Here is a 17,377-nt window from a genome sequence, read left to right on the forward strand (position 1 = left end):
CTGACTCTCTTTTCTTTGGTGGCTAGTAGGAGGAACTAGACAGCATCTTAGAGGGAAAGGGCACGGGCACGCTCTGTATGTAAAGTTATGTGAAGTTCATATCAGCAGCAGAATTGTTCTTCAGCTCTTTTAAATTATTTTTAAAGGTTACATGAACATCATGTCAGGCTAGGTCAATTTTCTCCTTTTCAAATGCATTAACATTCATGAATTGATGCATGTATGTTTTTAGTTTTCAATTAAGAAAAGCATAGTATGTGCCACAGTGGCAATCTCCATCTGTATAAATACTCTAGACCCTTTCACTACAAACTGCGTCATTTCCATTCTCACAAACAATTTAGTTTATTTCCATCCAATTATAATCCTGTCCTGATATACTGGGGTGCATTCATATCTTATGAATGGCTTTCCATATCCATTTGTGTGTAAAGAATAAAGGGTCTGATGCTGTTCACAAGAGTTTTGATAAATTAATTTCATTTTAAATGAATCCTGAAGGACAGCCTGAATGTGCCCTCAGCAGGAGGTGTGGTCCTCTGCAGGGAAACACTCAGCTGAAGGGAGCTGATTCTCTGCTACTTACAATACAGTTAATCTTTCTTTTCTCTTAGCCACTTGGCAGCTAAGATTTGCCCAGATCTTCTGAAACATGCTTGTTTTGCTACTAGTGTCAGGTGTTTTTGCAATATTTAAGAATCCCACCAGGCTGTTGAAATCCGTTATCTTCCCAGAGGAGCTTTCCACTACAGGAGTGTTATTCTCTCTAACTACAGTGTTGGGGACAGAATGATTTGGGGAAGGATTTGTAACGAGATATGGATCCCTTCACCTCTAGGTCATGCACTCACAGGCAAGTTGGCTGTGATTGAAAGACTCTGCTGCCTAATGGCTCTTTGGGGACTCATCTGAAAGTAGCTAATGGATTCAGTACAGGTCTCGCTGGATAGGTGGTCACAGTAGAGACAAACCCTATCCCATCCCACGCAGCAGTTGCTGGCAATCTGACTGGCGGTGTCAGCAGAAAAATCAAAGATGGATGTGAACATCAGGCTCTGGATTGAGGTTGTTGCTGGGGCAGTGTATGCGTGTGTTAGGGAAGCCTCGCATGCTCTCCTGCAACTGTTTGCTAGTAGCATCTCTGTCTCCAGCATACTGAATTCAGTGTGCTTAGGAAGCACTATGTTTGTGCATGCCTAGGTTGTACTTAGTGTAGGATTTGATTTACAGCAAATAGATGTATACAGCAGAGGTACTGCAATATTGGACTGTTACTGTGCACCATAGTTTTGTGTGGCTTTGCTTCTTGTTCTCAAGCGCTTACCTATCTATGACCAGATTACTTGGCACCTCAAAAGTGGAGACAGACTTCAAAAGAGTAATTATGCAAGGCACAGTTCTTGGCTGTTTGTGTTGCTCCTTTGTTGCCAGTGGAGTGTTTTTTCCTTTGAATTCTCTTAGTCCATGGAGTAGAGTGAATCCTGCACTTGGAATCAGGGAGGATGATGTGTTGAAACAAGGTGGATGACTAGCTGTCAAAATAATGAGTGATTTTGGAGATCACATGTTAAGGTTTCAACAGAAGAAGTTATGATCTGAGACGGCTATATAAAGAAAAAAGCTCTTTATCAACATCATTAGCTTAGGAGCCACGGAGAAATTTGAGAGGTATAATAGTTTGTGTCTACTTTGCAACTGTCTCCAAAATTAAAGTCCCTCCTAACAGTAACTGTCACTTGAACAAGCAAAGGCTGCCAGCATTAGCAATAAATAAAAAGCACACTGCCTTCTCGTACTTCTTATAGCTTTCTCTCATCCTTTATAAACAAGGACATGAGAGGGAAGATGACAGATTCTGTTACACTCCTTATTCCTGATATTGTCTGTGACCAGCATGAATCTTTTGCTAGTGTAAAATGGATCTAATGACGTTTGAGCACTAGAAGGAACTACCTTAGGTACTTCTTGTGAGACAGCAGATGTGAGTGTTCAGTACTTTTACAGAATGTAAAACTTACCTCCTGAGGAGGCAGAAATTAATCATAGGTTAGTCTGGTAGATAACATGTACATGTATTTTGACCCATTTTAGCTGGAGCATTCATCTAGACTATTTTGTCCTGTGCTGAACAGTGAACAACGGTAGGAGAGGGATCCTGAGTCTGCCTTTGTTGCTAACACAGCAAAGATAGTTGATGGTTAACTTTGCGTTTGCTCCTGTTCAGCATGCAAGTGTGGTTTGGCCCAAAGAAGTGTGAGTCACTGCAGTACAGGGAGGCACGCAGTGTTTCTCTTCCTGACATTCCTCCTGCTCCTTTTTGCCCTGCGTTAGCAAGGTCATTCTTGTGCCCACACGGACTTACTGCCCTTTCACCAGTCTTCATTCTGCAGCAGTACTGAGGCTAGAAATTACTTGCAGCTGGTAAAAGCATTGGAAATCCATGTGAAACCTAATCTTCTACTGTGAAAACAGTTTATGGAAGACAAAGAATTCCAGTCCTGCAGTGTGTCCTCTCTTCTCACTGCTGCTGCTGTTGATGCCTTTGGCTGGGGGGGCAGGTGTGCAACCTGGTGCAGAGCTGCCAGTGTGACAAGAGGTACTTATGCAGTGAGTGACCTAGGCTGATATCTAACTGCTGATTTGGCTTTTCATGTTGTTTTACATGATACCTTTACCAGGGTCCAGAGCATTCATCAGCCAGGCCTGAGAGGTTTCTGCAGATGAGCAATGATGACTCTGATGCTTATCCAGTAAGTAGATTTGTCAAAGGTCATGTCCTTTTTTAGCTCTTCATGTCTCAGAGATTTTTTTTTTTTTGTAAGAAGCATCCTTTTAGCTAACTATAGAGGTTTAAGATTTAGCTTCAAGACTTGATGTAACATTAACTTGATCCCAGTAAAAGTAATGGAAGTATGCAGTATGTGCTGCTTCTTTGCAAATCTGAGGTCATAAACAATTAATCTCTGGCATCATGATCTCTTTATGGCTCTTCCTCAGGGCCACTGATTCTGCTTGTTTATACTGCTGGGCGTACTGCAAATAGGTGTCTCTAGCTAATTTCTAAAGGAGGCCAAGTGAGACTACTCATGGCTTTTTGCAGTGGAGCTAAATTGTACTGTGGGGAGCATGAAAATAAGCAGATTCTAAATTTGATTCAGGTAAGACCATACTTTGGTCATTCATTTCTACAGATAAAAGTACATTGCTCTACAGGATACTGGGTATCCACTTCCCCACATCAGATTTCCTAAGAAACACTGCTATACATTAATTGGAAAGCCCACCAATTAAAGCAAAGTAAAATGAATGTTTCGGTTTTGGCCCTGAGTTTGTTACCCTTGGGGCAACGATTGTTCCAAAGTCATGTTCTTCCTTATCTAAAAGTGATTTTTGTCAGTGTGCTGGCAGACTAAAGACCTGTTTGATTGACTACATTTAAGCACTGTCAATGGCACATAGTTATAAATTTTATCATAGAAGGTAGGAGCTCAAACCATGGACCAGGAAGTCATGTTAGGTGCTGTACCAATCTGCAATGAGATTACTGTACCTATACCTATATATATGCTTACTTAATATATATGTATGTAGACATGGATTTAAAAAACCTATATTTGTAAAACACATACATACAAAACATATGACATTTATGTATTAAAATAGTATAAGAGGACAGGACACCTCCCAAAAAGTGGGAGAGAGAAAGAGTTAACTATACATTCAAAAAATTAATTACAGTTTTAAGATTCTTTCAGAGGGGTTCTATTTTGTGTCTTCCACCTACTGAAGTCCTAGTCCTCCTCACCCTTCCTTCCTGGACTTCCCAGCTTGCTGAAATTAATGGAAGCTTTTTGCATTTATTTACATATATTTTTATGAAAAATTAGAAACAGAAGAGAATGATTTGCAGGGATGCTTCCCTACCTAATAATATAATCTCAGCAGAGATCTGCTAATTATGTTTTTTTGAGGAAGGGAGTTGCTGAGAGTCAGAAATAGAAGAATGGCTTTCAAAGCCTTTTTTTCTGATCTTTTAGACATTTTTCTAATGCCTTTAATATCTCTCTCAGGAGTTCAGTGAGCAGTTTGAAGTTTCCCAGCTGTATGAATGCAACTGGATTGTGGTGAATTGTTCAACTCCAGCCAATTATTTTCATGTCCTCAGAAGACAGATCTTGCTGCCATTCAGAAAACCGGTAAAGTTACTGTAATGGACTTGATTATTCTAGGTATATTAACCCTCACATAAAGAGGGGTCTTTGTTTGTATATGACATACTGCTGAAAAGAACAAGAATCGTTGGTGAAAAACCTTAATTGAACACAGGTTGAAGTTGCTGATTTCATGGAATGAAACTCAGCTCTGACTTACTACGATTCTAAAACTTGATTTTCAGCTTTACTTCCTTCTGGCTGTGCAGACCTTCAGATGAGCTTGTCAAGACACTATGTAGCTAAGAGGCATAGCTATAATCTGCATGTCTAATTGCTGGGACTTCAAAAACCTAAGATACAACTGTTGGATGTGTTACTGGTTCATAGCCTGTGATTTGATTTTGTTCTCAAAAAGAAGCATAAGCAGTGACTTTTGAGAACCTTTTAAGGGAGTGGACTACCCAAATCTTTTGAATAATTTTGAAACTTCCGAGGCTTTCAAAACAGGAAAAAATAATTTACTGTGTTTGCTATTCACATTAATTTTATCTATACCATATTCAGTTTGTGGTTTTTGTTTGAACAGTGTTACAAGTGTTGCATGTAATAATGTAGATAAAGCAGCTCCTGAGTGTTGGAAAAATTTCTGTCTTACAGCTGATTGTTTTGACACCCAAGTCACTGCTGAGGCATCCAGAAGCTAAATCCAGTTTTGATGAAATGGTGTCTGGTAGGTCATGTTAAAGTATTACGGAAAAATAATTAGCTATACCAAGTCACGTGTCAGACTGTGAAGAAGAGAATCTGCTCTGGAGAGTTTGCCTTTTCCTTTGGTGTAATTTCTGTGGAGCTGTCGTAGTGAGATCTACCATGGACTTTTGCTGAAAAGTCTGCTTTCAAGTATGGCTTCTTATTTTAACAGGCTTATCTTGTAGTCAACTATTAATCAGTGGAAAGTGCATTCCCCTCTCTGCGGGGATGTTCCCCTCAATGGGCTATTAGGTCCCTCTGCTCTTTTTCTCTTCATATAAAAATTGAATTGTTCTTTGTACTGCCTCCCTGCCCCCAACATGTGATGGATAGGTTGTAATCACACTGTGCCCATTTGGAAGAATGAGGGGCTCATTTCTTCTTACAATACTCGGTTCTGGGGCTGCCATGTCACACCAGTGTTCTCAAGTGAGATCAGTGAGTTCAGAGCTGTAGGCTACCACCCTAGCTGTTGTTGGCATGCCATCAGCACCAAGAGAGATGTAGCAACTGCAGAAGTAATACCAAAAACTGGAGTGATTTGCCTTGCCATGCACTGGTTAGAGCATGTTAGAGTGGCATCAGGAAATGCAATGGAATGTAGTGAGTGATTAAAGCAATTGTTCAGAGTTGAGAGTGTGAATAAGTGTGGTGGTCTCTAGCGGGTGTCTTGACTGCTTTCAGAAAAGAGTTTTTAAAAGCAGATTAGAGTGTATAAACATGCTTAAATATATATTGCACTATCTCCTTTTTGTAGGTGAGTAAAGTTTGCTTTTCAAGCAAAGCATTTGCTGTTTTGGATTGCTGTTTAAAATCTTTGTAGAATGAGTCAGATTAGAAATTCTGTAGGGATTGTGATTTTTGTCTTGGGAGTCTCTTCTACTTCAGGCTAACCCTCGATAGTGGCCAAACTCCTAATCAACATTGAATTCTGACATAGTTTTGTGTTCCTGCTGAAGAGGACAGCAAGTAGTAAAGTATTGATGACTCTGAGCTAACTCTTTTTGCTCTATTTTTAATGGAAAGCTGAGAAGGAGAGGAAGACTGACTCCAGCTGACCCAGTGAAGTGCAGATTCAGTCTTTTTTAATGATGAATTCTACTGTTCAGTGAGACAGGATAATTCTGACATAAATCAGTTCCTCTTTCATATGTTTGTGCTGCTGCTTTTCTTTCCCCAAGATAAATGGTTCAAACAGAAGCTTATTCTCCTGGTAAGTGGGTGTGCTGATTCAGACTGGGAGGTCATGCTGCTGTCTGCTACCTTGCAGTTGGTTAATGTGGGAATAGTTCTAATCAATCATATAAGAGAGCAAAGAAAAGAATCTTTTAGACCATCAAGTCCCTCTTCCAGTTTCATGTATCCCAAGCAAATTGTTCTCCTGGGGGATGATGTCACAGGGGAAAAGATACCTAGCAGTGAGGATATGCGTCTGAAATTGTATCGTATCACTTATACATATGGCTCAGTACTGTGCTAATTCTTGCTTTGGCTAATGTCATTTTAGGTCTCAGAAGGTTAAATCACATAAAGATTTGGCAGTAATGTGTGTGCTTGTGTAAATATTTCTGCAGTTGCCAGATTTAGTTGCATTATGAATATGTGCTACGCTTTTATACAAAAATGTTCTTAAATTTTCTAAACCTGTATTAATGTTACATGGTTGAGTTCATCTTGGAAAGAAGAAACAACATTTCAGGTAAGTCTTGAAAAAAAAATGGAAGCAAAGGTGAACTATCCAATCAGTTTAAAATTAGAGGCGTAATGCACAGCATAAAGCTAAAAAATGATTTACTGTTAACATGTTTCTGTCTATTACATGTGAAAGAGTGGATTACTGACAATCTTTTAACTTCTTGAAACTAAACTGCTGAAAGTCACTTTAACAGAAATACTGGTCTGAAAAGTAGGAATAGAGAGGCAGCAGAACCCCATGACCATTGCAACTGCTGCTTGGTCAGTAAAGGAATGTTTCTCGGGCTGCCTTATTACAATGTCAGTTCCACTGAGAGCACTTTTCTAATTTGTGCTCTAACTAGGTACCACTTTTCAACGTGTGATTCCTGAGAATGGGCTGGCAGCTCATGCACCACATGAGGTCAAGCGAGTGATTTTCTGCACAGGAAAAGTATACTATGATCTTGTGAAAGAGAGAAAGAATCAAGACCTGGAGAAACAAGTAGCTATAACCAGACTTGAACAGGTGAGCTCTGTGATCCTCAGAAGACAGGGTCCTTGAGGAGACTTTCAGCAAAGGGTTCCTATGCTTTTAAATAGATAATACTTGCCAGAAAGGATGGTGATAGCATTTTTATAGCACTTTGCGTCTTACAGGACATTATCTAATCCTTCATGGCCTTGTGGAGAAGGAACACATCAATAGTAGACTGGACAATGAAATCCAGAAAGCTTGATGACTTTTCCAGAACAACGTCACAAAGTGATGGTTGCAGTATGATGGCCCTTTAAATTTGTATATCCAATCTGCTAGATTTAAATGTTGTGAATAGTACACTTTGCCACTGTACCATCATTCACTAATTAAGGACTTGTATTGTTGCAGCTACTTCACTAGAAAAACTGTAGGAACGCAGGAGATCTGGTCTTTGACCTACTACTGTTCATACTGGTGCAGCTATAAAATATGTGTATATTCACTTCTGACAGCATGAAATCAATTAAAGAAATATGAGTAATTTTAAAGAACATATAGCCTTTATATTAGGTACTAAATGGTTAATTACAATGGTTGGTTGTAATACCCAATAGGTAAAAGACTTTCCTACCATGGGCTAACAGCATGAAGGAGAAAGCTTTGCCACTTACTACCCTTTCTTTCCAGATCTCACCATTCCCCTTTGACTTGCTGAAAGAAGAACTTGAGAAGTATCCAGGTGCTGATCTAGTTTGGTGTCAGGAGGAACACAAAAACAGTGGATATTATGATTATGTCAAACCTCGTTTCCGCACTATTGTGAACCACACTCGACCTATATGGTATGAGACTTTAAACAATTGCTCTATCTCCTGCGCTGATTTGCTTGCTTTTAAATTTGGTTGTTTTTCTTTTAAATTTGTTTTTGATTTAAGGATGTTATTCATGGGGAAGTCAGCTTCTTCACAAATCAAAACCTCTGAGTTTGGGTTCTTGGGTGAAGGAGGGAAAAGTCTAGATGACTGTTTCTCAAATACATCATGTATTATCTTGCTCCTCCTTGTAGTTCTAAAAGAAAATCATTAGCAACTAGCTCTATATTTATTGCCACTAGCACAGCACTTAGCTCTCCTGGATCTTCCTCCCGTGTTGTCTAAGATTCTGTCTTTTTTAAGAATCTCACTCCAAATATTAGGTTTCTGGAGGAAACAGTTGTAAGAGCTCAGTCTGGGTACCTTTGCATTTGTTTTAGGTGATTGACTCTTGGATTTGCCCATGCAGCTGTTGCAGGAATGAGAGTCTTCATGCCAAAAGCAAGTTATCTAATTATGAGACAGTGTAGCTGATTGCCCTGGGAATGATGGGGGAGAAGACGCAGCTTAATATTGATGGCAGGGGGAAAAGAGGGGGAAGCTGACTAGACAGTATAACTGATGGTGGAACTTAGATTGATTTTTATTTAAGAAAGATTGATGATCAAATGTCCAAATATGCCAAGCTGACTTGAATGAATTTAGCAGCATGTTCTCATGCTTGTTAGTGTCAAAATAGTGTCTCTTCTCACCTCATTTGTCTGCCCAATTCCTTTTGTCACACAGGTATGTTGGCCGAGAGCCTGCTGCTGCAGCTGCCACAGGCAACAAGAACACGCATCTGGTGTCACTCAGAAGGTTCTTGGATACAGCTTTCAACCTGGAGGCCTTTGAGGGAAAGACATTCTAACTGCAGGGCACCTACCCATCTCTGACTAGTAGTCTCTCAAATCATGGCATCCAAAAGAGGAAATAAAAGTGGGAGAAATACTGGAAATTATGGAAACTATGTATTTTTGCTTTACCAGATAAAACAATCCAGCAGCTGACTTCATCAATCTGCACCTTGCTCTCCAGTTTGCAAGGGGAAAAAAAAAAAGAATTCCTACTTAGCTTCCACCATTTTTTGTCACTTGTCTATTTAGATTGGGACCTCTTTGGCCAAGGAGAGTCTCCTATCCAAGGATGCAGCGTCTAGCTCAGTCAGGCTCCAATCTCAGTCTGTAGGCACTTACTATAAGTAAGTAGAGTAGGCATGGACAGCATGATAGTTATGCACATCCCTGAAAAAGAAGAGAGTACGTTTGGGAGCCACTAAGGAAACAAAATGCATTGTTACAAGGAAGATGGTTGACAGTTATTTTTAGATGTATTGAAGAAGAGTCATGACACCGACAAGCAAAGAGTTGACAGATGACTTTGGTAGAGAAATGTACTGGCTGTGGATGTTGGAAGGAGATGGTAAGGTAGCCTTGTGATGTGAGGAGGAGGCTGGAAATAGGGAGTCAGATTACAAAGTTTCTAAACTATGGGTGATAACAAAAGTGGTGTGGACCACTTAGGTATAAGGTGGAGGAGGTTGATGAAGGCAGAAATAAAAGGGACCAAGAAGAGTTTTGTTGGGGTAGCTGAGGAGGGAAGAAGTCTACACAAGACAGAGCAGTGGGTGATCAGCAGGAGAATTCAGCATTAAATGACTTCAAAAGTAAGAGGTGACAGTACCAATTGCTCCCACTCCTTGGGCTGCCTGCTTTGATGCTCTGTGGCATTACGGAGCTATGGGGTCCTGTGAACATCCTCATTTTGGATGAACACTCTTTCCCTCACCACACTACTAGGATCTGCTTTTCTTTGACCTGGTAGCACTTGTGTTTGGATGAGAAATCTGTGTTTGTGCAACAAGTAGTGGGCTCTCTGCTTTGCCCAGTGCTAATCCCTGCCTCACATCTTGCTGATACTAATTCAACTCTGAAGTGGCAATTCCTGATTTAGTCACCCTTTTTTATGTTAAGAGGAAGGTGGGCAAGCAACAGTTGCTGATTGACCAAAGGCACGTGCTGTGGTTTTGTACAAGTAGTGATTGATTTTTTTTTTTTTTTTGTCCCTTGTGTTTGTCAATTAGGATATCAATTGCCATGTACTTTCAGTGTGGATATAAAAGTGAACCTCTTGGAGAGCTGGCTCTGTGTAAGGTGGCTAATGTACAGCAGGCGCTGGAGGGGAGAGAACAGCGGGGGCTGTTTCTCTTCCTGGGCCGTAGTGCTTGGCTTCCTGGGAGGCACTGCATGGCAGGGTGGTCTGAGTGCCGCTGCCTGCGCTTCCTCCGCAGTGCTGGAAGGCCCATGGGCACTGCTTTCCTCTCCCCTCTTAATATAAGAGCTAGTGTTGTCAGAAGTCCTCTTCCCTTTGCCCCAGGAGAACTTGGGTCTGGGTGAACCTTGTGACTGCAGGTTTCTGGAGTGGACTGTAGTGGCCAGAGACTTCTTCCCTTCTTTCTGCTGGCTGGCATAGGAAATTGCTCAATTAACAGAGTAAGTGGTGTAGTAGAACGCAGAGGGATGGCCATGCCTGAGTTGAAGCAGGAAGCAGTAACTAGCTGTACAAAGGCCCTGTCCCCCTGCAGTGCCTGGAGGGTTATGCTGGATCTGCGGAGCAGCCGCTTCAATACATCACAACAAGTGACTGAAAAACATATAGATGAGACTTCATCCCCACCTCCTGAGCGTGACCTGAGACATACTTGTGTTCTTGGGAGTAAGTTTTACCCAGCTGCTGCTGTATTGGCTGTGACATAATAAGACTTGACAGTCGATGCCCGATTTATAGTCAGGTGATGCTGGAAAGCTGCTTGTCTCGTCAAAATAAAAGCTGTATCAAAAACTTTTTGCTGTGATCAGGTGCTACGTGTCCAAGCAGGTTATCAGAAAGGGATGTGTGCCTTAGGCTGTCCCTTTATTTGGCCTGGAGACAACATGATGGTGAAAAAAATAATCCTGTCAGAGCATAAAATTGATGTGGTAAGGTATTTACCATGGGATCCAGAACCAAACTCAGTGTAATGTCCGTGAAACTTGGTAGCATCCTTTTAAATCAGGCTGGTTGCCTTGAGCTTTTTCTCTCGTTGAAACATTGAAGCTAATTCAGTGTTTTGAAACCTAATGAACTTGGAAAGTACTGCAGTTGCCAGCTGCAAATACTGTCTTCTGTCCATTTCTATAGCTCAAAACATTAAGCTGATAGACAGTAACCATTACCCAAAGTATATTTAATGCTTTTATGAATACTTGTTTCTGTGGCAAGAATTGAGTGCATCTAAATGTTGCTGGCACCGTTTATTGTATTCTCAGTTTGCATAAGGCAGGTCAGTGCTGCATGAAATATGATAAATGCACTTATGCCACAGTATATGCAGAGGTACAAAACAAAATTAACATAGAAATGTAAGTGGTAAATGACAGGTTTCCATTTTCATTGTGTATCTTAGATTGTGGCATAATAGTTGCATAAAAATTCCATCAAAGAATGTAAAAAAACCCAATAAAATAAAAATATGTAAGAACTAAATTCTCAGTTATAGCTGTTCTTTTTGACAGTTTCTCCTTTGAGTGCTGGCATTAGCATCCTGTTTGTAAGGGTACTAGGGCAGCTCATTTTTCTGTTTGTTTCCTCAATAGTAGCTTATTTAAATGTAGTAGCAGTGAGGGAGACAGTGTTTGGACTAGAAAAAGGTAATTATTCAAAACCATTGGGTTAAAAGTAGTAATAGCATTGAGATTATATTAGAATATTCTGGTTTATGCTATTCTAATTTTTTAAAGTAATAAGTGAACGCATTTCTATTTCAAGCAGAATTTTTAAAATACTGGAACTAGACTGGAATTAACTTCACTAATTTCTAAACACTGAAATTCATTTCCCTAAACATGTTGGCTCAACATATGTTTCTATTGAATTACTCTTCCTGTTGCCTGCACTTTCAGATAGTAAATGTTCAAAGGCTTACTAAAGCATTATAAATTGCTAAATGCATAGATTATACTTATTTGCAGAATTCTGCTGCTTTTCTTCACCAAGGCCCCTTGAATAAAAAAATTCTTACAGAGAGTTCTTAAATAGATGCGCATTAAATAGGCGCATTATCAACAATGAATGCCAGTTTCTGTAATGGCAGCTTTAAACCAGGTTAAGAATAACTCTCTGATCTCAAAGAAAACAAATACTTTGTTAGAACTAGCTGACAAGTCAAATACTTTTTACATAACAAATAGGAATCAATCTTTGGAGAATGTTTGAAAAGGGCTGAAGTATTACATAGGCCTCTTCTGCAAGTAGTCTGCACTGAAATTCAAATCACAGCTTTGCAACTCACAAGGAAGAAACAGCAAAGGTGAGAATCAATTGACTTCATTGTATTGGTGGGTGAGATACAATGTCGTATATGCTCACAACAGCAAAAGACCTGCTAAGACAAACAGTTTCTGTCACAGAACTATTTTCATTTCCTAATAGCTACCTGATGAACTGCACTAACAGCAGGAGTGTGCGTGGTGGAAACCTTTGCTCTGCCCGTGGTGCAGTTGGAGTCAGTCTGCTAGAGCAGAGTAGCCGCCTGTTCTCCGGAAAGGGAACCATCCTGCTTGTTCTAGGAGATGAATATTAATGTATGAGACTAGACAAGAAACAGGAATGTGTGTGCATTGGTTGAACTGAGTAGATAAAAGTGTGTGTGTTGGCGGGGGGGAGGTGTTTGTGTGTCTTTTTTTTTTTTTAAGAATGGCTTGACTAGGCTCTCAGGCTCCTGTCTCAAGAGCTCTGGTAGCTCTTACCTTGGTACACAAACAGCAGGCCTGCTGCCTCTGATACAGAGCTGGGAATAACCATTGCTGCTAGTAATAACGAAATGAAAGCTTGGGAACCTCTGCTCTATGCACCCACACGCACATACTTATATATACATATGTATTTAAAAAAAGACTTTTTGATTGCTGTTAACTTTACACAGGTGTCACAGCCTGTTGTTGCTTGACCTATCTTTTTGCCAGTGGCACAGATTACTTTGAACATTTTTTTAAAACATGAAATAGAGGTGTACTCAAAAATCATAAAGCCAGAAAATCCCTAAAAGCAGATGAAATCTCTTTGTAAAGTTACTGTCTGGTCAAAGGTGGAAGAAAAATGTCTGCTATTGTCTTATGTATTGGTTCAGTGAATGAACTTAATGTTTTTAATTTTACAAGCAGCTCCTCAGATTGGTACTGGGCTATGGGATGCCACTGGGGGGGCTGTCAGGGCACCTGCCAGGCTAATGAGTTACCCAGCAAAAGTGACCACTTAATTATGGCTGATGAGACTGGCCTGTGTAGGGGTGGCCAAGCAAATGCCACCTGCAGTTAGCTGCTTAAAGCCCAGGTTTTGGTCCCAGCTGGCCCATCTCTAGCTCCTTTGCCGTTGTCCCCTAAATACTTCAAATTCTTCACCTTGTTTTCCCAGAATGGAGGGCTGCAGCCTGCATGGGCCCCTGTGGGGCACTGCTGCCCATTTCTGCAGTAGGAAGGCCTACAGCTAAACTATGGTGAAGGAGGGTGAGGATGGCTGCTGGGAAAGGCTCAGGAGGGAGGGGGGGCTGCAGGCTCCCAGCTGCTTGTACCTTCTGTGGGCAGGTAAGAGACCTGGCTGGTGGGAACTGGGTAGGGGTGCCTCATCCTGACCTGGGGTGGAGGGAACACCATCCCTGGAATTATCATCAGAACTTCTGAGGGCTTCAAGGCCTAGAGAAAAACCCATAGTGTGGCCGTGGATTTCTGATGCGAGCCATTGGCAAAAGCTGCTCAGGATATAAAGTTCTGCCACTGCCCAACAAACCATGAGGTTTGTTAGGAAAAGGTGACAAAACCTTTGAGTGAAAGGTGATAGAGAAATGCATGGTTTTTTTTCAAAAAAAAACCCCAACAAAACCCTTTAAGAATCAATTCTCCTTCCTTGGGTGGAGGTGAAGAATGACGTGCATTTTGCCAGGCTGCAGCCATCATTCCCAGGCAAGGTGTGCTGGGATGGACAGACACTGGACCACTGCTCTTCCCTCTCTCATGTTCTGTGGACAAGATTGCAGGTCCTGGAGCTTGGATCAGTATCTGTCATACAACGTTTGTGTGCTGATGAAAACACGGACCATTATAGCACACCAAAAAAAGTCTTTGTGGATGAGGGTAATTTTGCATATGTCTTTCTGCCCTTGTCCTTGAGTAGTAAAAGTTACTGAGTAAAATAACTACAACGTGAAACTTCAAATGGCAAAAGGCATTCAAGATTTCTATTAGCTCTGATCAAAACATTTTGTGTATTTTTTTGTTCCCTTTGGTCATTTAGTAGTTCTGTGAAGTCCACTTGTGTAGCAATAGGGGTCTTGATTTGATGGACTCTGCTGATTAAAAAATTATTATTGAAAGTTTTTCTTCATGTTTATGCAGAACAAGGACAGAGATTAAGTGGGTACATTTTCTTCATCATTAGTGTAAGATATCAGGAAACAGCATGCAGACTGAAATAGAAATTCAACATACTTGCAAGAAGGAAACGGATTAGTAGTGGCTCTTCTCTAATTCTTGCTGCTTTTTAAACTGTTGAAACCACTTCTGATTTTAGATAACTCTCAACTCTTATTTCAGCTTGTACTTTTCTTATTGCCATTATTTACAATGTAGCCTATTATCCAAAAGGAATAGAAGAACAAAATAAAATTTATTTGGGAAAAATAATATTTTAGAAATGTATTAGCTTTGATTGAAAAGGTTTCACAGACTTCTACGAAGTTGCCAGTTAATAATAAGCACACCAGGCAGTTCCTTTGTGATATTTAAGTGATGCCGTCATTAATGGCAAATGGAGATCTAATTTGTTTAGAGGGGAAAGCATTGTAGTTATCACTAAAGATGCTGCGTGAAACAGTGAAATATAATTTCTGTTGCAGAAATCTTTACTTCCTATTCAATAGTCCATAAATTCACTGATACTGTCATATGGGAGCACAGAGAAACTTTCTGTCCATGTCGTACCCAGCCAGCTTTATATTCTCCTCCCTTCAGGACGGAGGATGTGCTCAGACTATCACAAGTGAAGAAGCTCTATGTAAGAGCTCAGCTTGGCTCTGGATTATTTTCCTTGGATGGACATTAAACATTATCAGTATAATGGGTTTGGTTTAGTAGTGGTTTAATTGACTGCATTTCAGTTGGCCTTGCAGTGGAATAGCAGCTGTCTGCACAGGGACTTGGTGGAAGGGCAGTGATGTTTTGTGCTCTCACAGATTTCTCCCTGCACCTGCGACACTACCTGGGGTAAAGGAAAAAGTGCAAGTCAATGTTAGAAGGTGCCTGAAAACACACCCCTAGTATCCTCTGTCCAGAGCTTAGCTGTGCCATAGAAGAGAGCTCGGTTCTTCTCTCTAGTCTCCCAAAATGACCTTGCCCAGATTGTGAGGTCACTTATGCAGTGATGCCTTGGGTAGGATTGCTGGGGTTTCCAGTAAAGCTTCTGTATCTGTAGTAAGTCAATTCCACAGGAGCAGGAGAGGCCATTGAGTGAATGAGAACGGTCACTGTGTGCTGGCCAGGACTTTGCAATGGTAAATTTAATTAGTAAAAAGCAAAACACATTTAAAGAAAGAGTATGTTTCTCCACATTTGAGGAAATAGTGTATTTCCCCAAATGAGTGTCTCCGCTGCTGTGGATAAAATAAAGAGGATAAAATAAAATTGTCTAGTACAGAACATGATAAAATGACTGTATATAATTCCCCGTGACTAGAAATAAATGTTTAACAAACTGCTCCCAATAGGCTTGTTAAAGATGAAATATTTATTACTATATGTTAATTACAGGGTTTAAGCAGTACTTAAGTAATTTAAAGGGATTGGCTTCATCTTGCTTTCAAGAATTGTATGTGATTAAATCCTTCTTCATCAGTTGTTCTTTGTGCTAGAGTGGTTTGCACAAACATATCCTTAATGACAGTGTTTGCAATGTTGATTATGTTGCATAGGATGAATAGTGGACAGTTTTCTTCATGAATTTCATGGCCCAAGCAAAATCGAAGTCCATCAGAATTAATGTTTTTGCATGTAGACTGAAACACAATAGCTTTTCAAGTCTAGAAAAGTCTTATTAATATAGTAAAGTTATATGTTACTCCTGGGATATTAGTCTCTGACACTAACAATCAGTTTTGAAGAAGTCTGCGTATACTTTCTTTTTTGGGGGGTGCAATATATTAGAGAAATACATACTTACCATGGAAATCATCTTCCTTCCCCTGAACAGCTTAAGATATCAAAAGAACCGTAAATATTTTGCATCTTTACATCTTAAATACTGTTTTGTGCCAGCATATTTTGCACAAAATTACCTTGAGGAAAATTTTTGGTTTATCAGAACTTCAAACTATTGTTGACAAAACTCTGTCCTCTTGGAGTTGATGAAGAGCTGAAGCTTTGTGTTGTTTAGAGACTCTTCATTGCAACAACCTACCGCCTATTCAGAAGGAAAGATAAACAGAAATAAAGCAACCTAATCTCCAGTGATTCTAAACGGTTCCTAGTTACACTCTTAGATAATTAACTTCTCCTGTGATGTGCTCATTTAATAGATACCTGGTCATATGTGACCATGTTTATTTAATGTGCTCTGCAATATTTATACCACAATACACCCTTCTCATTATAAAACAAACATTCTTTAATTTATTTACACACACACATTCTGAAGCTCTTGCTTAGACAAAACTCTACAGGCTTCAGGAAAATATATCTGAGGATGCATGTCAGTATATGACTGCTCATAAATAGCTTCTGCAGGGATTGTCAGAAAAAAAAATAAATAATCTTTTTCCTTCTCTTCAGCATCACTGTTCTGATATTTATGTGCATTAAAAAATTAGGGATGTGCTACATGAAGCGTGATTATTATTTTTTTTCTTTTTTTTTTCTGAGGCCTTTATCACAGCCCTCAGGCCGCTCATCAGACTTATCAGTAAAACTGTATTTTTCATAATGAGCACAATATTGCACAGCTCATGAACTCAATAGATTTATGCAGAACTTTGTAACTTTGTGGTACCTGTCTCTGTAACAATGCCCAAAGGGAAGTAAACAGAGATCTTGGTAGCATATTCTGTTCCCCAGAATTAATTCCAAAGCCTATGACAAAGACTACTAATTTGTAATGTTTCCATCTATACTTCATATGACCTTGGTGTGGATGCCTTCCAGGGTACATTTACACATACACATGTATGTGAGCAAATATTTATGTTTCTGAATAGTGCCTCTGGATGCAGAACAAGCTGTCTTTTCTTAAAACAAAATTGATCAAAACTGAAAGTTGTAAGCAAGTAAATGGCCACATTTCAAATTCATCTTAAATTAGTAATGCATCTTGTCTCTCACTTGAATGAGCCTATACTGAGTTATGGGTCTTGTAAATATGTGCCTTGACAGAGCAGAAGGATCTGG

The 17,377-nt window shown here is 40.0% G+C and overlaps 1 protein-coding gene across 3 annotated transcripts in view; it reads left to right on the forward strand.

Annotated features, from left to right (window-relative positions):
- The window catches only part of OGDHL (oxoglutarate dehydrogenase L), a 55,663-nt gene extending 44,228 nt beyond the window's left edge, over positions 1–11,435 (forward strand). For all 3 annotated transcript variants that reach the window (XM_074874470.1, XM_074874468.1, XM_074874471.1), the window contains exons 18-23: positions 2,679–2,750; positions 4,071–4,196; positions 4,812–4,884; positions 6,944–7,107; positions 7,747–7,901; positions 8,658–11,435. In XM_074874470.1, the coding sequence (XP_074730571.1) occupies positions 2,679–2,750; positions 4,071–4,196; positions 4,812–4,884; positions 6,944–7,107; positions 7,747–7,901; positions 8,658–8,781 (714 nt within the window). In that variant the 3' untranslated portion in view covers positions 8,782–11,435. The remainder of the gene's footprint in view (positions 1–2,678; positions 2,751–4,070; positions 4,197–4,811; positions 4,885–6,943; positions 7,108–7,746; positions 7,902–8,657) is intronic.
- The last annotated feature ends 5,942 nt before the right edge of the window (positions 11,436–17,377 follow it).

The sequence above is a fragment of the Strix uralensis genome, chromosome 7, assembly GCF_047716275.1.
Source record: "Strix uralensis isolate ZFMK-TIS-50842 chromosome 7, bStrUra1, whole genome shotgun sequence".
NCBI classification, from domain to species: domain Eukaryota; kingdom Metazoa; phylum Chordata; class Aves; order Strigiformes; family Strigidae; genus Strix; species Strix uralensis.